This window comes from Sander vitreus, chromosome 24 (assembly GCF_031162955.1).
Source record: "Sander vitreus isolate 19-12246 chromosome 24, sanVit1, whole genome shotgun sequence".
Classification (NCBI taxonomy): domain Eukaryota; kingdom Metazoa; phylum Chordata; class Actinopteri; order Perciformes; family Percidae; genus Sander; species Sander vitreus.
In genome coordinates, this window is record NC_135878.1 from 4317620 (window position 1) to 4342560 (window position 24941).

The 24941-nt window shown below is 41.3% G+C and overlaps 1 protein-coding gene across 5 annotated transcripts in view; it reads left to right on the top strand.

Moving 5' to 3' along the window:
* Positions 1-24941, top strand: part of zranb3 (zinc finger, RAN-binding domain containing 3) — a 71733-nt gene that overhangs the window by 19253 nt on the left and 27539 nt on the right. For all 5 annotated transcript variants that reach the window (XM_078243630.1, XM_078243633.1, XM_078243629.1 and 2 more), the window contains 7 exons: positions 4421-4555; positions 8636-8755; positions 11727-11846; positions 12477-12656; positions 14067-14240; positions 14843-15317; positions 20397-20672. In XM_078243630.1, coding sequence (XP_078099756.1) covers positions 4421-4555; positions 8636-8755; positions 11727-11846; positions 12477-12656; positions 14067-14240; positions 14843-15317; positions 20397-20672 — 1480 coding nt within the window. The remainder of the gene's footprint in view (positions 1-4420; positions 4556-8635; positions 8756-11726; positions 11847-12476; positions 12657-14066; positions 14241-14842; positions 15318-20396; positions 20673-24941) is intronic.

A 24941-nucleotide genomic window follows, 5' to 3' on the forward strand; every position in this document is an offset into this window, starting at 1 on the left:
TGTGCTCCTTGACGCGGCGGCCGCGGGTTCGACTCCAACCTGCGGCCCTTTGCTGCGTGTCATTCTCCCTCTCTCCCCCCGTTCATGTCTTCATCTGTCCTATGAAGATGAAGGCCTAAAATGCCCAAAAAATAATCTAAAACACATTTTGAAGTACCTCAAAATGTATTGTATGATAACATGTACAGTACTTAGGTAAACGTACTTTGTTACTTGACAATTTGCATGGCAACTTCTACAGTTTTGTTGTTGGGGAGATTCTCTTACTCCAACAGCAACGTGATGCAAGTCTCTGTCAGGGGAGGACATAACAGATCCGTTATAACAGCTGACAGTGTAACATACTGTATAATATTCTCTCGTCCATTTCCGTGAGTTTCACCTCCCCTTGACTGCCTCCCATCTACTGTAAGTCATGGGGCGTGTTGCTTTAGAGCAGGGGTCTCAAACTCAATTTACCTGGGGGCCGCTCGAGGTAGAGTGTGGGTCAGGCTGGGCCGCATCAAGTATTCAACAAAAGTATTCTTTGTTTGCTTTCTTAAATAAATCTTGTTTCCTCAATAGACATTGGCGACCCGGTTCTTTCTCTCATCTCCCTGGTATTTTGTATACTCCTCAGCATGTCTAGTTGAGTAATGACGTTTCTCTGTGCATATGAGACATGTAGGGGTGCCCCTGTGCTCGAAAAACAAAATATTCCGTCTCCCACTTTCACTGAAATTGCCTGTGCTCGTCGCCAACCTTTCTCTTCACGGCACGTTTTGAGAGAGACATGACTGGAACTAGGTGAAGGCATATATTTTCCGTCACTCCGGAACTGGTTTCAACCAACGTTGATACTACCCCAGGTACTTCGCGGTTGGCTAGCTTGACTACCGTTGACAACAAACACCGCAGTCACGAGACTAGCTATCCCGTAAGTGATAAAAAAAATAAAAATAAAAGCGTGGCAAGCGCGGCACACGCAACGACTCAGCAAAAAGGTGCGTTTCAGAACAACGCGCGGGACACTAAACTTTGATGTCAAGTAGGGGGGCCACAAAATATTTTGAGACCCATGCTTTAGAGAGACGTTTCAGCTTACTTCTTTCGTCTTACTCAGTGTGGTGCTGCTCTGATAATAATAATATTAATATGTTCTTATTGTTTCCACTGCTGACACTGCTTATAAGTTATGTTTTCGTCAGCTGACTTCTGAAGCTCCGCCATGTCAAATTCTACTCTCTACTCTCTGGAGATTGCCTTATATAGACAAGTTTGGGCAGTTAAGAGAGTTTGGTGAATCCGACTTGGAACACTTGTATGAGATAATCCTACAGAAAAAAAGTGAGAGAGAGATAAGAATAAGAGGGCCGTTCTCTTTTGTCGAGCTTCTCAAAAGGGATTTTCAAAGTAAACTAAAAATGTTTTGATTTTTTATTATGGGTTGAACCAAATAAGCAATTAAGGACATCACCTTGGCAATTTTCTTTTTTACTATTTTTTTTTTTACATTTTACAGACTAAACAATCAACAGATTATACCAAAGATTATAATATTCCTTATGTGCAGCAGCATGACCGGTCCGTGATGCCAAAGGAAACCAAAATAATGATCAACTGCAACTGAGTGTGATGTTTGCAGTTAACTCATCCATTCATACATGATGGCTACTGCTTCCATTTAGAACTAATACTGTGAAAACTGCCTGTTGCTGCTTTAGGATTAAATAACTCCCCTTCAGCCTACGCAGAGATGAACTGAGGGGTGTGTGTGTGTGTGTGTGTGTGTGTGTGTGTGTGTGTGTGTGTGTGTGTGTGTGTGTGTGTGTGTGTGTGTGTGTGTGTGTGTGTGTGTGTGTGTGTGTGTGTGTGTGTGTGTGTGTGTGAATATGTGTGTTCCCTCTCCACTATAGTAAAGATGATACCACAGTATTTGTAGAGTAAATGTCATGTTTCGTGTGTAGGTGTTTGCATCTTTTCTAGCCTCCTTAAAGTTATGGTTGCGGTTTCTGCCTCCCACGCCACACTGGATGCATGTGTGCACGTGAATTCTAATGTGCCTCTGACCTGGCCTGTGCGCCCGTCAGTGTGTCTCCTCCACTCTCTGCATTGGGTCACCGGTGTCAATGCTAGAGGGGGTTAGCTTCCCACTGGGAGCAACCGGAACCAAGAACAATACACATTTAGAAGCATCCACTTTATTATATTTTGCATCATATCAGCAGAAGTGGAAAAAAAAAAAAACACTGTAGGAGCTCTTTCAGCGCTAATTACACACCGAGCCACTATCCCAGAAATGACACAACAATAAGGAAGTTGCTCGGAAAAGTGATGATGCAGCATTCTTACCCCAATCTCCTTAAATGTTAACGGAAGCTAAATGTGGTCAGTGTTCTACATGGTGCCAATTAGGCCACCTAATGTGCGCGTACAACTGTTGGAAAAGTTCACGTCATGCCTTGCAGTTGTTCTCACATTGCTCTCTTATCTCAAGTTGGATGAAACAGCAGCTGTGAAGCGTAATATGCTTAGATAAATGAGCTCTGAGATCATTTGTCTTTTGTGAGAAAAAAAAACTGCCTGTAGCTGTTTGGCTTTACAGTTTTGGGTTTTCTTTGTTCATGAGATGAATGTGGGAGTGTTTTTAACAGGTGTTTATCCTCTGAGAAGAATAGACAGGGATTTTACCCTCCTAGCTAAATGGACTGGTTTTGAGAGACGAGAAAGGGAGATGTGAAGTGGCCAGCGACGGCCATTGTACTTCCCACAAGCACTAAAATATGAACAATATAAAACATAAAAGACTGGGTGGACATTAGTTTCCTCCAAACGAACTGTCTTTTAAAGCACAGTTTTGCTAACTGACGATTTACACTGTATACCAGGACCACTCACCAGCACAGCCTTGTTCTTCCTGTTCCATTTTCCTCCCTAATGATGGCTTTTATCTTCCACAGCAGACATTTTTAATACCCCTCCTGCCCTTTGCGTTTTCAGCCCTGGCCTTTTGTCAGTGTTAGTCTAGTGAATATCATCAAGGGTGGGGTGTTTAGCCACTCAGCGCCCCCACCCCCCATCCCCCACCCCACCCCCGCAGATTATAAAGCAATGCTTGAATGTAAAATCTTTAATTAGAAATAGACATTGAGCGACAGTCCAAACTGTGTTTATGCAGGTGCTGCTGAGTGAAACATCTGAGAGAAAACATAAAGGAAACGCAGCTTTGTGCTCCTGCAATATGATACTATTTATTCATTCAACTGTCCTTGACTTTGACGTGGTTTGAATCCACTGAAATGCAAATTATTTCGCTAAATAGTGTAAAGCTTTCATGTTTCACCAAAAGTTTTTCATTGTACCAGTCCAGAACGCGCAGTGAAAAATGCAGTTGTGAAACTTCCTTCCATTATGTATGCGTGCGGTCGCAATAATAAGGCTTCTTTCCATTTCTCACTTTTTTTCCTTCCCCTCCGACTCCCGTCGCTCACTCATCATTATGTGTATGTATGTGCTTAATCACGCGTGGACCACCTCTTCCTTCAGCTTGCCATATGGTTCACAGTTTTGCATCGTTTGATATGCAGCGCTTAAAGAAAGTGTTCGTTCCTGTTGAATTTTTACACATTTCATGGTTTCACAGCCTGAATTCAGACCGATGAATCCGAGAGCTGTGAACAAAAGCCAGAAAATAACCTCTAATGACAAAGTTGTCTGAAGTTAGACAATTTTGAAAAAGTCAATGGGGTTTATCTGAAGCACTTTAGATTATAGGCACACTGGAATTAATGCAGGAAAATTGAATCAAACCCAAGCTTTGCAATTATTTGATACAGCATGCTGCTTTTCCTTCCACATTTCTACATACGTTGCAGTGTAGTACAAAATATTGAAAAGAATGTGCTGTTAATTCACTAACTTTCATATGTTTTTATGACAAATAGGGCTAACCCACATGCTGACAAGAAAATGCACGGCCTCTCTGCTTGTCTTGTTTATGAACAGGAGGTAGCATATGCTGCTCTTTACCGGCAGCCTCTCCCACTGCGATCCTGTCCGCTCTCCACTCCCACCTTAAATACTTCTCGCCAATCACCTTGAGAGCACGCGAGGCGTCTTTGATTTATTGTACCGGCCTGGCTGCTTCTCCATCTTCGACCCCAGCTTGTCACAAGCGGCTATAATTGGGAGATGCTCATGACCCACCTAACACAGCAGCCCAGTTGGAGGGGGTGGTATCCTTGGGAATTCTCCATATCTTTCTGTCTCTCTCTTCTCCCTCTTTCTTTCTTTCTCTTTCAGGGAAAGTAGGACACCCAGCAGCACCATTAATTGTTTTGCCCTTTATATCTGAAAAACAGTAGAGAACAAGAGAGAGGGAAGGCTGGATGAAGAAATTAGTGACACGGCCTCACTGTCTTTGCGCTCTTCTTGCTTGCAGGAGGCCTCAGCCAGCTTCGCAGAGTGGGAGAGATTGATGAAGGGAATGGGGTCGGGGGTCGGCGCCACGGACAACCCCTTCACTCAGGTCATGGGCCTGGTCACACAAATGTACAAGCAAACAGCTATTGCGAAGGTAATGGAGTATTTCTTGTTTTAACCCTAGCCTATGTCATTATACAGTATACCTTCAATGTATAAGGCTGGAGATATTCTATGTTTCTCTGAATCCTACTAACAAGTATACTCAATGTGTCACAAAGCCTGATATGTTATTCCTCTGTGCCATAGAGCTCCGTTTTTGTCCAAAAACACATCAATGCGACAGACTGTCGTGAAAAAATACCAAATGTGGATTAATCCACAGCTGACAATAGTCCCCAACAAATGCAGTATTTCCTACTGCTCAACGTTTGCTGAAAACTAGAGTACCCATTTGATTTAGTAAAAAAACAGTAAAACTATATATTTATAGTATTTTTAGACCTTCAGTAGGGAGCTTGGGGCTGAGTGTTCAGAAAACAGGGTCAGAAAGTATTGAAAGGCAGACTAACACATTGTTGGTCTTAGTCTTTCATGGACTTTCAGGGACACAATCCTTATCCTTCAAACATCATAGTTTAATGCCGAGATCCTGCTTTCACCACTGGCCCTGCTCTTTGTATTATCATTTCAAACCACAGGAAAAATGTTTGCTTTCCAACAGCTCAGAAAACCAACATTGGTTTTAGTTTGACTGCCGAGCATTATGAGTCGTCATGAGCCCCCACAGTTTGGGAGAGCATTGTGTCTGAAAACTGAAAAAATATGTCTCCTTTTTCAAGCTGTGCTGTTGAGCAGTTAAACAATGTGATTGAATTAAAGAAACAGTTTTGGGAAATAGCTTGTTTGCGTTCTTGCAGAGAGTTAGATGAGTAGATCAATGCCACTCTGATGTCTGTATGCCGAATATGAAGCTACAGCCAGCAGCTGGTTCGCTTAGCTTAGCATAAAGACTGGAAATGGAGAAATGGCTAGCCTTGCTCTGTCCAAAGGTAACATAATCCACATACCAGCACCTCTAGGCTACGAGAGTGTTATCATTCTTCTCGTCTAGCTGTCGACAAGAATGCCTATAAATAGTGTTTCCCAAAATGTTGAACTATTTCTTTAACTTGCATTTTTTCTTTGCACTGTAGTAAGTTAATGCAAGCATGCACATCATGTTCTTCTTATTATGTTATTATAATAATTAAGTTTTAATTAGTAATTAGTTTTTTTTTCTGCCTTCAGAGAGGGGCATGACAGAAAAAGTTTGAGAACCACTGACCTTAATGTTTTAATTAAAGCTGTCCTGAAAATATCTCATATTTGGGTGAGCCTCATCTGGTCAGTAACCATTAGAATGAGGAAATATGACACCTGGCAACAAATGAAGAAAAAGAAAAAATGTAACAAACTCCCCTAATAGTTTTGTGTTTAAAAGTATGTTGAATAAAGCTACCCACAATTGTACATTACCACACAAGCTGAGAAAACGGACAACATCACATCATTAGGGCCATATTGTCAGACTTCTCTAGATGGATTGGAAATGTGTCCTGTAGTTGAACTTCCAATGGTTTTTACCCTCTATGACTCCTCCGAGATCAAACGGTTAAAAAAATCAAACTACTTGTATTATCCGGGACAGTTTAAATAGCTTAGAAATTGGCAAAAGACTGCAATTTTTATTAATTTTCATGTTTCAGGAAATGGTGAATTGATGGTACAGTACAGCATCATGTTCAGAGCGTTTGGCCAACCACTCACTAAGATCACATGGAAAGGCATTGCCATGGTAACAGAGCCTAATGGTCGCCAGCGAAAGCACTTGGATAAAGTAGGGAGTTATAACTGAGGTATTATTTAGTTTCGTCCAGCCTGGCATGATTACACCTTATCTCAAAGTTACACACCGCACTAAAATAGCATCTCTGTGATGTTGTTGCTATGGAAACTCAGTCGGCTCTCAGTTTGAAGTGGCGCTTTTATTTTAATGAGAGAGAAATAAGCAATGTGGGAAGGTGGCTTGATGCACACAGTACGAGGAAGGTTGGGGTCAGAGCAGCCGGTGTTGAGAAATCTTACAAGCATTTACATTTCCTGTTTCTCAGTGGAAACATGTGTAACACAGTAATATAGATTTCAACCTTTGATCAGTTTACACACTTATATCCGTTTCTCAGTAATCTTGATGCTATGAAAATAGGCAGTTCCTCAATCTCTTATATTTGTAGTTGAGTAAACATTTCCACCAAATTTAGTATCCCTCTCCAGTCATCTGCCATGTTCAAGAGCTGGCATTCCTCTCAATTAGCCCGACGCCCTCAGCCATGAGGAGCGTAGCCCCGAGGTTAACGAAGACCGGAGATAACCACAGAATGCAATCATTGACACGTTACTCGCTCAGCCTGCCTCCAAGCTTGGATCTTTTCTGCGCTCGGCGTTGTTTGCTGATTGGATTTCTGCTCAGTTTAGCCTAACACTGGACCTCCTTTCATTACAAAGCCCCCCTGCCCACTCACCCACCTCCATGCCGATACTGCCAGCCCAGTCTCATTTCCTCTCCTATTGGTTTTTAGAGCCAGACACACTTTCTACTTCAAAAAAAAAAAAAAAAACAGCATTCTTTCTTCTTCTTTTTGGATCATCAGGAGGGGTGGACTGGTGTGATAGATTCACACATCTATGTCACTCTGACGGGCATCATGGCCCCTGCCTGCCAGTCCGCCTGGCGACGGAGCTGCCAAATGCCTTTGGGGTATTTTTATTGCTTTACCCGCCAAGCATCTGCTCCCAATTACCCAGAGAGGACAGCTCTGATGCTGGACTTTAAAGCAAGCTAACGGGCCGCTTCAGACAGCCGAGAAGTTTGTGCACTAATTAAACTCAGCAGAAGGAAGCCGGCGAAGCCAAGCCGTCAGTAATGAGGACCCCCCAGATCAGAACAGGGTCGGTAGGCCTGGCGGAGAGATTCATTATCAGGCGCATCGGCTAATTATCAGCAAGGCAAAGCGGAGGTTCTCCCACCAGAGCAGGTGTGATGGCAGCAGAGGTTGTCAGGTTGCAGGAGGTGTGGAGATTATAGGGGTGTGATTCACAAGACGGAAAAAGACCTGTCTCCAAAACCGTCTAGTAAGGGCTCTGTTTGACTCAAATCAAAACTCAGTATTTCTCACTAGTTGGTGCTATTCTCGGCTGCTTTTTGGCCTGGGGCTCTGAAATGTGCTGAGCCTGGATGCTCAATGACACGCTCATACAGCACATCCTCTCCAGCTTTGCAGAAGGTAGCGGGGACGGCCACAGCCATCACAGTGTGATCGCTGGGCAGCAGCGCATGGTGAAATGATAGATACGGATACCTGCAGGGTACAGTTAACTCACTCACACTTCTGCCGCTTAGCCTCACACTGTCAATCAGGGCCGGAGACGTCAGCAGAAACCAGCAAGATCTTGTTAAATTTGGACTGTGATGTTCTTTAAGCATTGTTACCATTTGACTTCATAAATAAAACAAGACTAACGGGTAAAAAAAAAATGCCAGGCATGGGTTACATAAGAATAGACCAAGCAAATAACTCCAGAATGAAATAGTTGAGAACTGAACTTTTACTTATTGCAGTAATTTGGGCTGCAGCTGTCACTTTGACACGTAACCAGCCTAATAACGTTTTTTTAAGGGACGTTTGCAAGTCCTGAAAAAAAATCTGAAGTTCTGTAGTGTTGAACATCCAGTCAAAAAGAACCATATGTCTTTATTAAGTTGGTACATTCTGAAATTCATCTGGTTTTGTGTGGATCAAAAGGTTAATTTTGTCCAAAATGCGAAAAGAAAGAGCACACACCAATCATACCTCGATGTTGTGAGTTATTGATTTGCTCTCACTATCTGCGAGGTGACAAATGTGCCCCAGTCGCTCTGTGTGCTCTCTCTTTTTTAAGCCTGGATTCGTGGGATTCAATAGAGAATCGATCACACAGAAAGGATGCCGCAGTGATTAATTGACTTCTTCACTGATCTAGCCGATTCCTCTGTGTGTGGTCAACCAGTGAAGTGATGGATTCAGTAGCTCTCTGTCATCTGTGTCTATTTCTGTATCTGTATCTGTATCTGTATCTGTGTGTGTGTGTGTGTGTGTGTGTGTGTGTGTGTGTGTGTGTGTGTGTGTGTGTGTGTGTGTGTGTGTGGGGCCAGGCGGGAGCTGTGAAGGACTACATAAAGATGATGCTGGAGGCAGAGCAGCTGAAGTTCCTGGTGTTCGCCCACCACCTCACCATGCTGCAGGCTTGCACCGAGGCCGCCATCGAGGCCAAGGTAACCTCAGGTGCTCCGCAGGCAACTGGATCTTCTTAAAAGTGTTAAAGGGCCTAGTAAGAAACTTCATACAGTAATAATGAGTTGAACTTTTTTTTCAACAATTAAAACAGTTTCTAAAAGCACAGTTTTTCCACCATGTCTCCAACAAGAACAAATTGTTTGTATCACACACACTACCTTGGAAATCATTGGCCTCCTCACCCCCAACCTTTCAGATCTCAATAAGAGCCATCACACACATGACGCTAACACATGACCCGTGTTACCCACCAACCGATTTTTCACACAACTCGAATCCAGATGCAGGTACAGGATACTAAGTCTTTGCTCGGCTCTGAACACAATATCCTGCTGGTTATAGGGACACACTTATTTATTTATGGATGTATATGGATATGTATGGCACATTGATGTTACTATGTAAGTGTCTGGTTGTATGTACTGAATGGATGCATCTATGTCCCTTTTCCACCGTAGGAACTTAACGAAATGTAATGTAACCATTGTACCATGTATTAATGAAAGAAGATTATAGAAAAATAAAAGATCACAACGAGCGTAGTGGAGCAAACCAAAAGTAGTTAGAAAATCAGTAACTAGTAATATTAGCTCCACTTCTTCCATGGTTCAGTCCCATAACTGATTACCTCACTCACCTACTGTACAAATCACATCTTGCACGTCTTGCTGTCACTTTTTTAATTACTGAAATGTCCCGGTTTGTAAAATAGGTCACAGGTTGGTGACCTAGTTCCTGCAGTGGAAAGGTGCTACTAGTAAATCTATCTAGCTATCCAGACAATTTCCTTGCTAGCTAGCCATCTACCAATCTCCTTTGTCGATCTATCTACCAATTTCTCTTTCTCTATCTATCTACATTTCTTTCTCTCTGAATTATCAGAATGTGAAAGTATTTAATTGCCAGTACAGTCACTGAAGGTTCTTGCCATTTCATGCTGCCTAACCATTCATTTTCTTCCTTATTCTATGCATAATTCCAGGGCTTTTGTCAGCTATGATCACCTATGATGCTCTTAAAAAGCAATAAGGTGGTTTAAAAGTGCTAGGATTCTTGCTCTATCAATCCCTTTGAAACGAGAGGGAGCACTCTTTCTACATGGTTGATAGTTCATTTTGGCACAAATGTTCAATTCTGTCATTTCTATTTAAGATTTGAACTTTTTTTTTTTCAGCTGCAGAGACCTGAATTACCCATTAACAGTAACCTGGAAGCACTAAATGTGCAGAATGTATTCATATTTCACTGGCTAACCAGAGGTAATTGGCTCCATTCTAATTCTTTCATCTATAGTCCTACTGTCTTTATAAGTCAAATCCTTGCCGTATCTGTGATTTACTTAGACAGAGTACTGAGCACTAAGCTCACAAGTTGGACTTGTGCTTCAGCAGGAGCCATAGAGCAGATGTTAGCAGTCATGATTTATTAACGTCTTCCACTTAAGTGCTAAATTCAGGTGTACAGTAAAGTGTAATGCAGGTACAATATTTAGATAATTATATTTTGAAACACATTAGAAGAAGTTTATTATTAAGCATCTCTTAAATTATCTATTAATCATCATCTAAAGAAAGAAGAAAAGTTTTTCTTTTTCTCTCTTCGAAAGTAAACTTTTACCTCCACAGCTAATCTCCCAAGGCGCATTTCACAAGTCATCACAAGCAAACGATATTAGCTCGGTGCCAGCAACCTGCGAAACAGTTCAAGTGTGTGTGTGTGTGTGTATGTGTGTGTATGCGTATGTGTGCGCGTGTGTTTGTGTGTGACGCAGGGGTCGCGGAGGTGTCGTTGAATGTAATGCAGCGGTACGACGTGTGATCGCACATTCCTCCCTGAGACGCTCACTCTCTGGTGTATTCACACTCACCAATTAACAGAGGGCTAAAAAAAGGAGCGCCAGGCAACGCGCTGTGGTGAGGGGCTTGGCAGAGACAAGTGACTGCGCTCCCGTCACATGACGTTATCACTGCTCTCCTGCTCACACTTTCCCATTTCTCACCTGCTGTCGAACTGATTGGAGGATTTGTTTAATAAAGCTGTGAGTGTTTAAAACTAGTAACTCTGACGAAACGGCAGGTTGATTTCAAAATGTTTTTATGGCCTTGAGATGTTGAGAACCTGGTTCTCAGTAAGCACATTTATTTGCCCTTTATTTTTCTCGGAAACGTCAAACCGACCTCTGTGTGTTCTTTCTCAGCAAGCTTCCGCTTCATATTCATGCAGTTAGAGTTCATTCACACATGGGAGCCGCACAGTACGAACAGACTCTCCTACTGTCGGCCACTGAGCAGCTCTGCAGGACTGATGGACCCAAATCAAAAGAGTGCAGTGGCCACAGTGCATTAGCAGCTCAGTGAATGTCAAGTTCAGGTTTAATCAACACACAGCCACTGCTTTCTTTGTTCGGTGTTATAACACGAAAATATTGTGTATATTGATCTCATTTTCTTTTCAAATAAGCTATTTTATTTGCTGTAACTAGTTCATTGCGGCTCCTCTGTTCACGTTTTCTACGGTGTGTTCATTCACACATCTGTCATTGAAATATCTCCAGCATAGAATACAGGTTAATGAAATGTTCCCTGCCTTTAATGTTCCCGCACAAATCTGCTTTTTAGAAGCTGCCCCTCGCAAACTGTGTGAACCTTTTTAGTTCATTTAATGGAACTTACAAACAACCACTCTCACATTTTCTCCTCCAGTATTTGCAGGTGCACTTCAGATGACTACGCTTCTAGGCTAATACACCTGTGATAAATAATTATATAAGACTTGGTTTGTCTAGCCTTAAAAGTTGGAATTATGTTGAAATTTAAAGTGAGACTATGTAACTTTTGAAAAGGAGAAATCACACATTCTTCCTCTTACAAATGAAAGAAATGTAGATATTAGTGCAGCTTTAAGGCACAAAAGCTTAAATATTTTGTTGCCTTGCCTCTGTTGTTCCAGGCTGCTTATATCCGTATCGACGGCAGCGTCCCATCCTCGGAACGAATCCAGTTGGTCCACAAGTTCCAGAGTGACCCAGAGACACGGGTGGCCATCCTCAGCATCCAGGCAGCCGGTCAGGTACTCGCACACACACAAACACACCCACAATCTATGACCCAACATCACGTTTTGTTCCAGTTGAGATATAGAAATATAATATAGTGCATTTTCCGAGCTGTTGTAACCACTGAAAACTAAATCTGCTATTCAAGTAGTCACAAATCACACTTAATCCTGGCTTTGAAAAATTATTGAATTTCAACAAAAACAGAGTTGGTGCGAATACTTTTTAATTAAATGATACCTATGAACACTGAAGAAATAAACTAGTGATGTACTATTAATGCAACAATAAATAGCTAAATAGAGTCATTTGGTGCATATTAGTCATACTGATGACTGTTGCTGTTTGTATTGAATCATAATCGAGGTTGGTGCAAGTAGAAAAAAATGCTGAACATGTATTTTACTCTTAATAATAAACTTGACATTAATTATTCTGGGTGACTGAATATGTGCACAAATGTTATGCATTCCAATCAAAGGAGATCGGTGCTTGATGTGGCAATTAGCTGCTAATATTCAGTTATTAAAAATAATTCACCATTTCAGTGGATGTGGACTGGAGAGCTCCATTTGAAGTGGTTGAATAAGGTGTTTTTGCTCTAATTGGGCTAGTGTGTGTGCGTGCGTGTGTGTCCTCTTTAGGGTTTAACCTTCACCGCAGCCAGCCACGTGGTGTTTGCCGAGCTCTACTGGAACCCCGGCCACATGAAGCAGGCTGAAGATCGAGCTCACCGTATTGGACAAACGTCCTCGGTCAACGTGCACTACCTCATTGCCAAGGGCACCTTTGACACCGTTATGTGGTCCATGCTCAATAAGAAGGTACTGTGGGTGATGTTCCTGGGAAAGATTTTTGCTCAGCCTTTGATTTATCACCACCCATTCCACCAATTAAGCATTCATTGATGTCATGTTTAATTTGAATGATAGATCACTGGAAACTCTGCACAGTCTCACCAAACATTTATGACAAGGACATATACCTAATTAATGATCAATTTAATTGAATGTGATCTCACGGATATATTCCTCTTGCATTGATCAGCTGATCTATGGGGAATGAACATAGTAACATAGCTGAAAACATATCAACTGCTTAAATAACACTTTGCCTTATACTCACTGTTCCAGTATGCGCCTGTCTACTAAAAAATGTAGCTTTATATACTGCATGCATTCATGAACAAACTTGTGAAATTGATTTGCATGTGAGAACAGGCTTCGGGGATTTACGTTAATAATCACATATGTCTAGATTTGTAATTAAAAAGGAATTATTCCAATAATAAATGTCCTTGGGATACTGTTCATTACAGAACATGTGATTTGGGAAAGAACTCATTTGAACCGAACCGAAACATGAAAAGAGGAACACAGAAGCCAGAAGTACGTACATTTGCGAATGTAGCGTTATCAGCGCCATGGCCAACCCGCAGAAAGCACACGCTGTGATACTTCAGTTTACGTCGTATTTACCAAACCTGCAGTTCATCGGGTAATCAGCGCCTTTCTCCGCCCACTATACCGTAAATTGCGCTGTAGCAAAGCGTTAAGTACTGGTGCTATGACACGGCTGAGTGCAGACTGCGATATTCCCACTGCTGATGCTATGACTGTTTGAAATGATCCTGATGCCAGTATTTGTAATGTAGCGAGAAGTTTAACAACTGCTGGAATGGAATGTGAACGCTGAGTCGGAGATTCAATGTCATCTTTGATTTCTTCCAGTAACTGTATATAATATTGCATGGCTGTTTAATCTGTAATGCTTAATGATTTCGTGTTCACTCAACTGAAAAAGTGTGATCCTTGTGGCAAAAATCTTTTCAGCTCGTCTCCTTGACGATATGTCTTCGTCTTGCTCGGATTACTGCTGCCATTTCACCAGGAGGCATATGCGAGGAAACCCGCTTCCTGGTTTACACCTGCTTTTAAGAGGCGGAGAATTTTCACCGCAAAATAGAGGTGCGCTTTCAGGGCGTTTTTTTGTACATACCGTGAATACATAATTAGGCGCACTTTACGCTTCCCCTCCCATCTCTTTATGGGAAACTCCCACTTTCTCATTGACCCTCCCGTGCTCCACTGCCATATGCATGACACGGAAAAGAGCAATTTGCCATTTTCAGTTCCTCACCATGCTTTTACGCGCACGTTGCGAAACAAATACGCCTGAAGTGGTCGCAAAAGTGTTAGTACATCTGGCCCTGAGCGTCCTATGTGTCCCTGTAGGAAACGGTGACTGGCAGCACTTTAAATGGCAGAAAGGAATACCTGAAGGCGGACGAGGGCGACAAGGACAAGTGGGAGTTCCTCAACTTTGCCGATGCGTGGACGCCGAGCGAGATGGTGCTGCCGCTGGAGGGAAACACAGGAAATGCCAAAGATGACGTGTTTTTCACTCATGTGAGTCAGCTGGAAGAGTTCATCAGGAACATCAGTAGTGACGAGTTAATTTCACCTTCATTTTACCTTTTTTTTTAAAAAGTATTAGTTTTTAAAACTAAGATGACATTTTGAGTGGAGTAATCATGGTCATGTTGAGATTGGCGTTTCAAGGCTTTCTTTTTAATAGATGCAGTTATATGCCCTAATCAAGAAAGAACCAAAGAGCTCATCTGTTTTTAAATAATAATAAATATGTCTGAGGGTTGTGAGATTAAATGTTTTAGTTTTAATAGAAAACCTTAATTCAAAAAAAAACTTAAAGTCAAAGCAGTCTAAAGATGTGTGTCAGTGTCACAGGAGACACTAAATCTGTGTTTCTTTATGTCATTTCTCATAGTTTTCTGTACCTATTCATTATTTGTCATCAGGTAGTTTTCATTATTATTTCCTGTGTTACCGGGATACAACTTGGCATTAGAAAATGTTGCTTTTTATTTTTATCTAAGGGGAAAATGATTGCCTTGTGACATTTGTGTCATGTATGCTCTGTTACTTTACCGGTAGATTAAGATCTATTGTTCATGTAGTGTCAAAAACTAACTTGTATCTTTTTTTCTTAGTTTGAGAAAGAGAAGCAGCACGACATTCGTTCCTTCCTCTCCCCGAGCGCCAGCAGGGAGAAGAAGAGGAAGAGAACAGAGGATGAAGAAACATGTCCCTCCATCTCCTCAGAGAAGGCTGCCCAGCCGACTAGCAGTGGAACAAACTCTGAAAAAAGAGAGGAGAAGAAGTCCTTCTGCCAAACCTCCTCCACACCCGACCAGGACTTCTCTCCCCAGCTGAAGAGGCTCCGGACGCCACAGCCCAGCCCAAGCCCCAGGTCCCGATACAGTGGGAAGCGGCAGTCGACAGCTACTGTGATTGGCTCCGGCAGCCCCAGCGCCCTGGTCTCCTCCATGGCCCCGCGGAAGCTGTCTGAGCCCGACCTTTCCACTGAGAAGTGGAGCTGTGGGGCCTGCACCTACTCCAACAGCAGCCTGTTGCCTTACTGCGAGATGTGCGAGTTTCCACGCTCTTCTTCTGGTGCCCAGTCAGGTAGGATCAAGAAACAAGTACTAACAAATTATCTGGTGTGTCTGTGTGTGTCTTTGTGTGTTCCACTATTTATTCTTTTATTAATTCACAAACTTCATTCCACTGATTGCAAACTGGATTCCATTAAGAAGAAGACAACATTTCCATCATCTCTTGCTTGAAATGAAGCACCTGAAGCTGAACCCATTCATTTCTTTATTTTCCTTCCTGTCAATATCAATCGTAGCAGTCTGTTGACATAATACTTTTGAACAGCATTACAGATTTCACCAGATGGAGATGCGTGATAGCGAAAGATGGAGGCAGGCTTACCAGAGTCTGAAATAGCTCTGCTCGGAGAATAACAATATTGTCTCTCTCTCTAACCCTCTCTCTCTAATTGAGTTTTTTTAACTTGGTTTAAGAAAAAAAAAAAAAAAAAAATATATATATATATATATATATATATATATATATATATATATATATATATATATATATTCTAGTGCAGGTACAGTAGGTGTGATTTTGGCCAGGCTAGCTGTTTTCCCCCTTCCTCCAGTTTGTATGCTTAGCTAAAATAAGCTAAGCAAGGCTAATCAGCCTCCTGTAGGTTCATATTAGCATATACAGACATGAAAGTGGTATCAATCTTCTCATCTAACTCTAAGCAAAAAAGTGAATAAGCGTATATCCCAAAATGTTCCTTTAAAGACATCATGTTTTATAAGTGCTCAAAACCACTAGTCCTAATAGTTTAAAGGAAACTATAAAAGTTAAAAGGTCAGGAAGGAAATTTTACTTTAAATGGATCAGAATGCAAAGATATTAAGATGACTCATGACTAAATGACCTTAGTCAACACTGTGAGCTTGAGGAAAACACTGCTAACAGATCTTTTACCCCTATTGTCTGACAAATTGCCGGCTTTTATATTTCATAATGCAATCAACAATTTGTATGGAGGGGAGGTGTGATTAGAGAAAAGAAACGAGCAATAAGAATGATTTTAAACAAAGTCATGAAAAAAGGTTATTGGAAATGTTGATTGAATGAGGACTAAATGCTTTCTAAATTGAGTCTCATTCACCTGGATTTCCTAACTAACCCTGTGAATAACATGGTTAAATTGCATAAAACCACAATATTCTGGTTATTTTACATTAAAAGAATGTTACCTAGCTATGCAGATATATAGACAGATGTGCATGAATCTCTAATTCAAGATTTTTGGCCATAAACACACACAGTATACACTTGAGTTATCCAGTATGACATTTAATTTCTCATCTGTCTGCATTAATGAGGCTCATTATGCAAATATAAAATCTATATTTAGTGTAAGTAAAGAGTAAATATTGGCTGTGCTGAAAGTTTGTTTGCAGCTCAGTCCATTGGAAGTGAGGATGGTGCACTTAAACACACAGTTCAAACATGTAGTACCTCAGCCTTTGAGCATCACCGAAAACACACACCCACACACTCAACCACACATATTTTTGAACAGTATTCACCCCCCCGCCATTTCATTCTCAGCTGCAGCAGATGCTTGATAACCATCCAGCAATCACACGCTCTTCTATGTCACAAGCGCCACTCTGCATTCACAGCAGCAGGCTGTGTCAGCTCACTAGACGGGGAATTCAACAACCTGCTAAATTTGTAAATGACAGACTGTGCTGAGAAATAACAACTGTATTTATGGAGGTATCTCTCAACTTGGCAGTGCAATCCTCAGCTCGTGGAAATGTAAGAAAATAATCAGGTCAGAGCTTACAGTATGGCATGAGAGATGCATCTTCAAGAGCAACAATTTCTCACAATGACAGTAAAGTAAAATTGCGACACTGTCTCACAAGTTGTGTCACTAGTATTAAGAAATGTTGCACAGAATCACTGAACACTGACACATGATGCAAGGACATCAGAAGAAGTATCATTTGGCTTTAACTGTCTGTGAATTTGAGCAGCATAGCAAAGACAGCAGCTGTAGAGGAAGAATAGTAAGCATGCAGAAGGATATTAGTCTGCTGAACCATGAGGCTTTTGTACCAGAATGAAATGTACCAGAATGTAACAGAATAAGATGCATGAAATGAGAAAGGAAAGTAAGATTTTTAGGATTCCTTGGAAGGTATTGAAGCTTGATGTGGGAAACAGAAATGGCAGATTAGAAGCTGGCTAGCAAATGTCAAAGTGACAAATTCACCCTTTGCTAAGCCCCTTTCCCTTAGCTACTGTTGCCACGTCTGTTAAGCTTTCCATTGGGGAAATGCACGTGAAGTTTACGGTGTTTATGGTGGTAGATTTACCACTCAAAATTCCTGCAAGTTATTGCCCAGAAGTAAACAAATGCAGCCTCTCGTTTCTGGCCGACCACTGTGGATTTTGTTGACTGAAATGACAACGGTTGCTTGCAGATTTTATCAGCTGTAGTTAGCTAGCGGTAGCTAATTTGCCCTAAATTCGTGAGCTATTTGAAAACGCCTTCTCTGGCTGACTTTTTAGTGTTTCCACCCTTTTTAAAATGAGAACCCTGTGAAAGGGTCTGAAATGTGCACCTGACTGCCACATAAATTATGCCATGCTAAAAAACTTGCTAAAGCTCCCAAGCAAAACTTAGCATTCTCCCCAGGTCATTAAAGATGTCGAAGACATCTTAACAAAGGAGACATTGTTCTTGTATTGCAGTTAACATTTAACAGGTTTGACTGGAGTAGCTGTTAGTGCAAACTTTCCTATACCACACAAAGAGCAGGACAGAGCCACTAACATTAGCCTAAACTCTGATATAGAAATTTGTACCCCATGCAGCGCATGTTACTCTTACAATGTCTTTACAATTCAATCTTTACACTTTTGTAATGTTCTAAGTACATAGGATAAATAGGTTTGACAATAATTTTTACAACTGAAATAATTGTTTTGTAATTATAGAGGGAAAGTACCAAAAAAAAGGTACCATTGGGTAACGGAACCGAATTTCAGGTATCGGTTCAGTAGTAGCCTAAACAATGCATGTTTAATTTTAAGTTGAATTCATTGTAATTGTAGACTACAGCTGGTATATATATATATATATATATATATATATATATATATATATATATATATATATATATATATATATATATATATATTTTGTTTTTCATGACAACGATGTTGCTGTCAGTTAACCTTCTATGTTGCATCTTCAAAAGTGATTTTGGCCTCTTGAAATTTTCGGGTTGAATCGGTGGTGTCGAGTTCCTGTGTTTGCAGCTTTTTCAGGCCACGTGTGTGGGCACGGTTCAGTCCTTCAGCTCTTTTACCAGTAGACCAGCAATTTGTCTCTCAGCACCTGCTGTGTGAGAGTATACAGGATGAGGGCACTGGCTCACTTTACCTTACACTCTATCCTTGTCCTGTCTTTTGACAGATTTTTAGCATTAAACAACAAAGTCCAGTCAAACCTTTAACTGTTTTGTTATCACACAGTATGTGAGGACCAAGTACTTTCCTCTTCTTTGATACTTTTTTTTGCCACAGGCTGCAACTGTTTCACTCGCTCCGCCTGTTTTATTTAACTACTGGAGTGTGTTATTTGTCATGTGAATCCTCATAAGCTTATGCTATTGGCTCACATGCTTTTTGAATGTGTTTGGGTGTGGTAGTATAGTTTGTGTAGTTTGTGTGTCTGGAATCGAGACTCAATTTTGGAACCTAATCAAGCCACTACAGACATAATGGGGCCCTGATCTGAGGGAAAAGAACGGGGTTGACTGGTAAAGTTGAGGCATAGTGTCCCCCCGTTAACATCTTCCTCGGTGGGGACAGCTTAACACAAATTGAGCCGTTTCTCTGTGGTCTCGCTCGGCTTGTTAGGGAAGGGGGGCGGTGGCGGGGCCAGGAGCCCAGAGATTCAGATGACATTTTAGGGAGCCGACTAGAGCCTGGCCTTTTGAAGAAACAAGCCACAGAGAGGCAGGATCACTAATTAGCCTTCTGCGTCCCCAAGTCTCACAACTTACTGTCTTGTTAGATTTCACACCTCAAGTTCAACAAATAATGTAAAAGGATATAATTTAAATTTAACTAGGAAAGTAAGGAAAGGAAATTGTATAGCACTTCTCTGAATGAAGTTCTGTTCAGACTGAAAGTGACATTTACATTTGGTTATGAATAATTGCCTTCTTGTTTTTAGCAGCTAATCTGTCTGTTAGCTTTACCTTGATGATTAACATTTGTACTGCCAAACCCTCAGTTTGTGAGTGGCAGTGCCTTAGAAGCTTGCCACTTAAAAGTAAAATTTTATATATTAATGGTAAAGGCATAATCCTTGCAACCATTAACATTGTTGTGTCTTAGATTTCTGCTTGACCTTCACAGAATTACAACATTCAGTATGAATGAAAATTACATGAATGGTTTAAGAGCAGAACAAGCGTGGTTGCCATTTTACAAGGTGCCGTAAGCTGATTCTCTAAAGCAAGATCTGTGATTGGCATTCTGCCATCATCAGCTGTTTGAATACCGCTCACTGCACCCGGCTGGAGTGCTGTACAGATGCAGCAATCGCTGACAATTATTTTGTTTAGGTTTAATTGCACACATGATGCAGGCGGGCAATTAACAAAACAATGTGACACAAACATAAATGATTCTCCCGGCAAATTATATTGATTTGAGAGCTGGTGAAAAGGGGGACTGGCAGGTGTTCCATCTGCAGTGCTCTGCTTCACTGCCGATGTGCTACTGAGCAAGGATCTAAAATCTGAAATGTCCTCAGCAGCGTAGACCTTCAGTTAGTGGTCAGTATGTAGCAATCAGACAGCTACCTAGAATAGATTTTGTTTAGACATTCCACTACATCCCTGCTTCTGTCTATCCATTTTACACAATCTTCTAAAATTGTCAGTAAAGGACTTATGATAGGTGATAAACTCACTAATGAGCCATATTGAGTTTTCTTTCATGTCAGCAGTCATTTTGTCACACTCTTCAGATGATGGATATCTCACTAGGGAATGAAACTCTTCAAAGTCTGATTACACTGTGCAACTCGGCCAATAAAGTAATCTTGCTCTCTCTCTCTCCCTGCCTCTTTCTCTGCTGGCTCAGAGCCACCCAGGCCTCAGCTGCCCCCCTCCACCGAGAGGGACCAGGCATGCGTTGTCCTCTCTAGCTCCGACAGCGAGCCGGAGCTCAGCCGGCGAAAAGACCAGACTCCAGAATCACTCAAAGACAAACAGAGCGAGGAGGATGAGCCTCCGAAAGACAAACAGAAACCAGGAGAAGCAGAGGAAGAGGACAAGTTGCAGCTCAAAGGCAAACAATCAGCGGGAGAGCGATGCGACAACATCGCTGGCAGCTGCCTCCCCGCCGACCACACACAGGGTAATCCCACCTGCAATCTTCTCCTTTTCATATCCAGGGAAATTGACTGGTGCTGCATTGTCACCTGGCCATATAATGCTGTTTAATATCATCACTTCAAACCAATAAGGGACTATATCTAATTCCATATAGGACTGGGTATTATTATTCTTACTATTATTAGTATCTAGTTGGGGATATAGCCTATTTCTCCACTCAGGAAGCTATTGGAGATATTGAGTCAAACTTTACTAACCTCCAAGTGCAGCTTGTTGAAACCAGAGACCTTCTTGGAGCACCAAAATACACACAAGGTGTTAGGTTCAATCACTGTCCGGTAGGCAACTGATGAGCTTCTGATTGGCTGTTTTTTAATAAAGTGGACTGAGGTCTAATTACATAAAAGGCCCAAATTCCCTCCCGACACCAACCTTGAAACGCAACCTGCTTTCCCTGTCCACTCTGTTTATCTGTGTACATGTCTGCAGGTCTCTGAGGGATGTGAAGAAACAAATTCCCAATTACACAGTGTGTAATATTGCAAATTAAGACCTCTGTGTTCAAGTACTTGTGTCTCAAAGGGATACGCAAAGCAATAAATTGCGCTAATTACAAAGAACTAATTACACTGTGTGTAATATGAAGAGCTCTAAAAACAATTGCCAGACTAGCAGCGTCTAAGAAAAGCCTGTGACCTGGCTGTTGCTTCTGAAAGCGTGCAGACATTTTGGTTGAGAGTTATTGAAGGATGAAACTGAGCTGAAAGCAGTTCAGGGCTGTTTTTAAAGCTTCTTTGCAGAATACTTAACATAGCAAGGAATATTGCACAAGCCATTTAGGTTTTAACGGGCAAGCTATCAACCCCTATTACCCTTTAACATCCTTAGATCAGTGTGCAACAACTTGGCAGATTTCTTTCCTTTCAGACACACACACACACACACACACACACTGACATCTATTAGTGGCCAGAGATTGTCGAGTGGTTAATTTCCCGTCTCTGTAGCTACCTGTGCCCCCCAATGGTCGTCTAGGATTGAATCCCACTGCAGCTTCCCCTGCAGTGCCTTCTGCACTCTATGTCCCCCCTCCCTACTCTCAGGCTAAGAAATATTAAAGTTGAGCGAAAGGCCCACTTTCTTTTTTGAAAAACGCCTCTATTTAGACCGACTCTCGGGGAGAGATAAAAGCTTCACTGTCGATCAGAAATGGCAGCACTAAAGAGACACTGCTGGATGCCAACTTGGCCCCCCACGTCCCCTCTGGACGTGTACTTTTCCCTTGAGACAACTTATATCTGTCTGTGTGTCATCTATTCATCTATCTGTGTGTCTATATTTCTATCTGTCTATCTATATGTCTATCTTTCTGTCTGCCTATATAGCTAGCTAGCTAGCTGTCTTTCTGTTTATTTATCTGTCTAGCTATCTAGCTACTTAGCTAGATAGTAGGGCTATTTGGATATCTTGCCATCTAGCTATCTGTCATCTATTTATCCGTCTATATCTGTCTAGCTAGCTTGTCCTACTATCTAGATAGAAAGATATCGGTCTATTTTTCTGTCTATCTATATATATATATAGGGCTGTCAATCGATTAAAAAATGTATTCTAATTAATTACATACTCTGTGATTAATTAATCGGAATTAATCGCATACATAATTAACGGTGCCTGAACCGATACTTTTTAAGAAAGTAAGAAAAGAAAAAAAAAAGGGTACTAAACAACAGTTGGTGACATTAAAGAACGGCTTGTTTAAGGCCATATGGTCAAAATTAAATGATTTAATAATAATGTATAACAATAACAATAACTTATTTCACTAGTAAATTGCTGTTGAACGACAAAAACAACAACCAGATAGGAAAAGGACATTTACAATAACTTCAAATGCACCACGAGGCTGTAGTTTACCAGTTTCATTGAACGCACCGTCTGTGTTGTTTCTCCGACGGCAGCTGCAGATTGTTACATACCGGTGTTGAATCCTCTACAGTAAAACACAGTCAAACTTTACACTGTTTAGCTTTAGCTGTCAGCATTGTAACCGTGTTTAATCCAGTTAGCCTACCGCTAGCTAGTAGCTAGATTAAACACGGTTAAAATGCTGACACTGCTGAAACTACAGCCTCGTGGTGCATTTGAAGTTATTGTAAATGTCCTTTTCCTGTCTCGTTGTTGTTTTTGTCGTTCAACAGCAATTTACTAGTGAAATAAGTTATTGTTATTGTTATACATTATTATTAAATCATTTAATTTTGACCATATGGCCTTAGCAATAAACAAGCCGTTCTTTAATGTCACCAACTGTTGTTTAGTACCCTTTTTTTTTCTTTTCTTTTTTTACTTTCTTAAAACGTATATATCGCTTATCTGTCTGCCTGTATATCTATCTATCCATCTATCGCTTATCTGTCTGCCTGTATATCTATCTATCCATCCATCCATCCATCCATTCATCCATCCATCCATCCCGTTGGTGGTTAGTCAGTTTGTTAGTTACATGCCTGTCTGTCTCTGGCAGTGTGGGTTTTAGTATGAAACATAGTGGTTGTCCAATAAAAGTGACCTATGGGGTCAGGAGTGGTGCCTAATGATTTCCCTCTACCTGCCCGTGGTTTTAGAAGGCGAACTGCAGAGCTGTCGGCCGCCCCCACCTCTTGATTGCTCTGAGATTACTTTCCTCACAGCACAGACAGGCAATCACTCCTCCACTTCTGTCTGTCTCTCTCCTTACTGTCTGTCGCCTTATCTATCTGCATGACCCAACCATTCCAACATAGAACATCTATTTCTTTGGGATGTTAGTTCAAACCTTGCAGAGTATCAGCTGCACTAAACCTCTTCAAACTTAAATGGTGCAGTTTTAATTTTTTTTTTTAATATCTTTTGTTTCAATCCTGCAGAAAATGAGATGACTCAGTCCAATTAGGCGTTGTTTTCTTTCCCTCGCAGTAAAATAACAGATACATCCCTTGGGGTGTTTTGAAGGCACTGTTCATACTGTGTAAGTGACAGTCTAATAAGACGGCTTTGTAAGATGAATTGCCCCCATCGTATAAATGGCCCACTTAATGCAGCTGGCGCGTTCCGCCACTGCAAACAGGGGATGGGGGGGGGGGGACTGCTTACAACAAATATAGGGTGTACATTGCATAGCTGCTAGGTTTCATTACAGATGTAGAAGGACAGATAGATGGGATTTTGTGAAACGGTAGTGTCCTAAAAATGGCTCTAGGTTTGTAACGATGCACAATGCCTTCGCCTGGTCGTCTTGGTATTTTCAGACACAAAGTGGCCTATTCCAGCTGATGCTGGGCGCAGATCAGAACAGCATGTGCCAGACCCAGGGAAATTACACTTAATGAGGACGGCAAACATAAAAATTGAAAGATATGGACATTGTACAGGATAGGTCAAGGATGATCTGACCTTTAAAATTTGTAATGCAATTTGATGCTAAAACTTGTTTTGTTTAGACTAATCAGTGGTGGAACGTTGAACCATAAATTCTCAATAGCCATCTGTGCAGGAAGTACTGAGTTTCATTGACGGTAGCTTAATACGGATCATAAAAATGGGAAATTTTGAGGAACTTTACTTGAGTATTCACATTTTATGCTACTGTATATTAACACTGATAGGGCCATTTTGCATCTGAATGAGTACTTGTACCTTTGATGCTTCTGTACTTTGGAAAAAATAATCCTAAAATATGCCGAACTGTTCTGACTTTGGCAGAAAATGTTGTGTCCACTTAGGACCCCATCACTTATAATAAGAAGAAATTGAGAAAATGTGTTTGCAGGGCCTTTAATAATTTGACATTGGAGGGCATGATGGGAGGGATGTTTTTGGTACATGACAGCACCTGTTACTCGTGTCACAGACATCAGCCTGTGTCAGTATTTTCCCCCCATTAGCAAGCCAAATGGACACACACTTTTTCATGAACACACGCACAGACAAGGCAGACAACTGGCCACGCGAAGTGATTTAAGGCAAGTATTATCAGAGTGTTATAGGTCATTGTTTAAATGAAGCGTGGTCGAGCAGCGGCGGTCTCATTTCCACCGCCTGACCTTTTCTTGCTTGATGCTGGCAGGATGAGCGAGCTACATGGCTGACATTAATGACCTGCTCTCTCTCTCTTTTTCTCTCCATCTGTGACTGTCATTTTATCACTCTTTCTTTCGCTCTCTCTCGCTCTCTCTTTTCTTCTAGCTGCGTTTCCATCCTGTGAGAAATAAATTGGGAGGTTTCTGTTAAAGAAATGGGCTTTCTATTT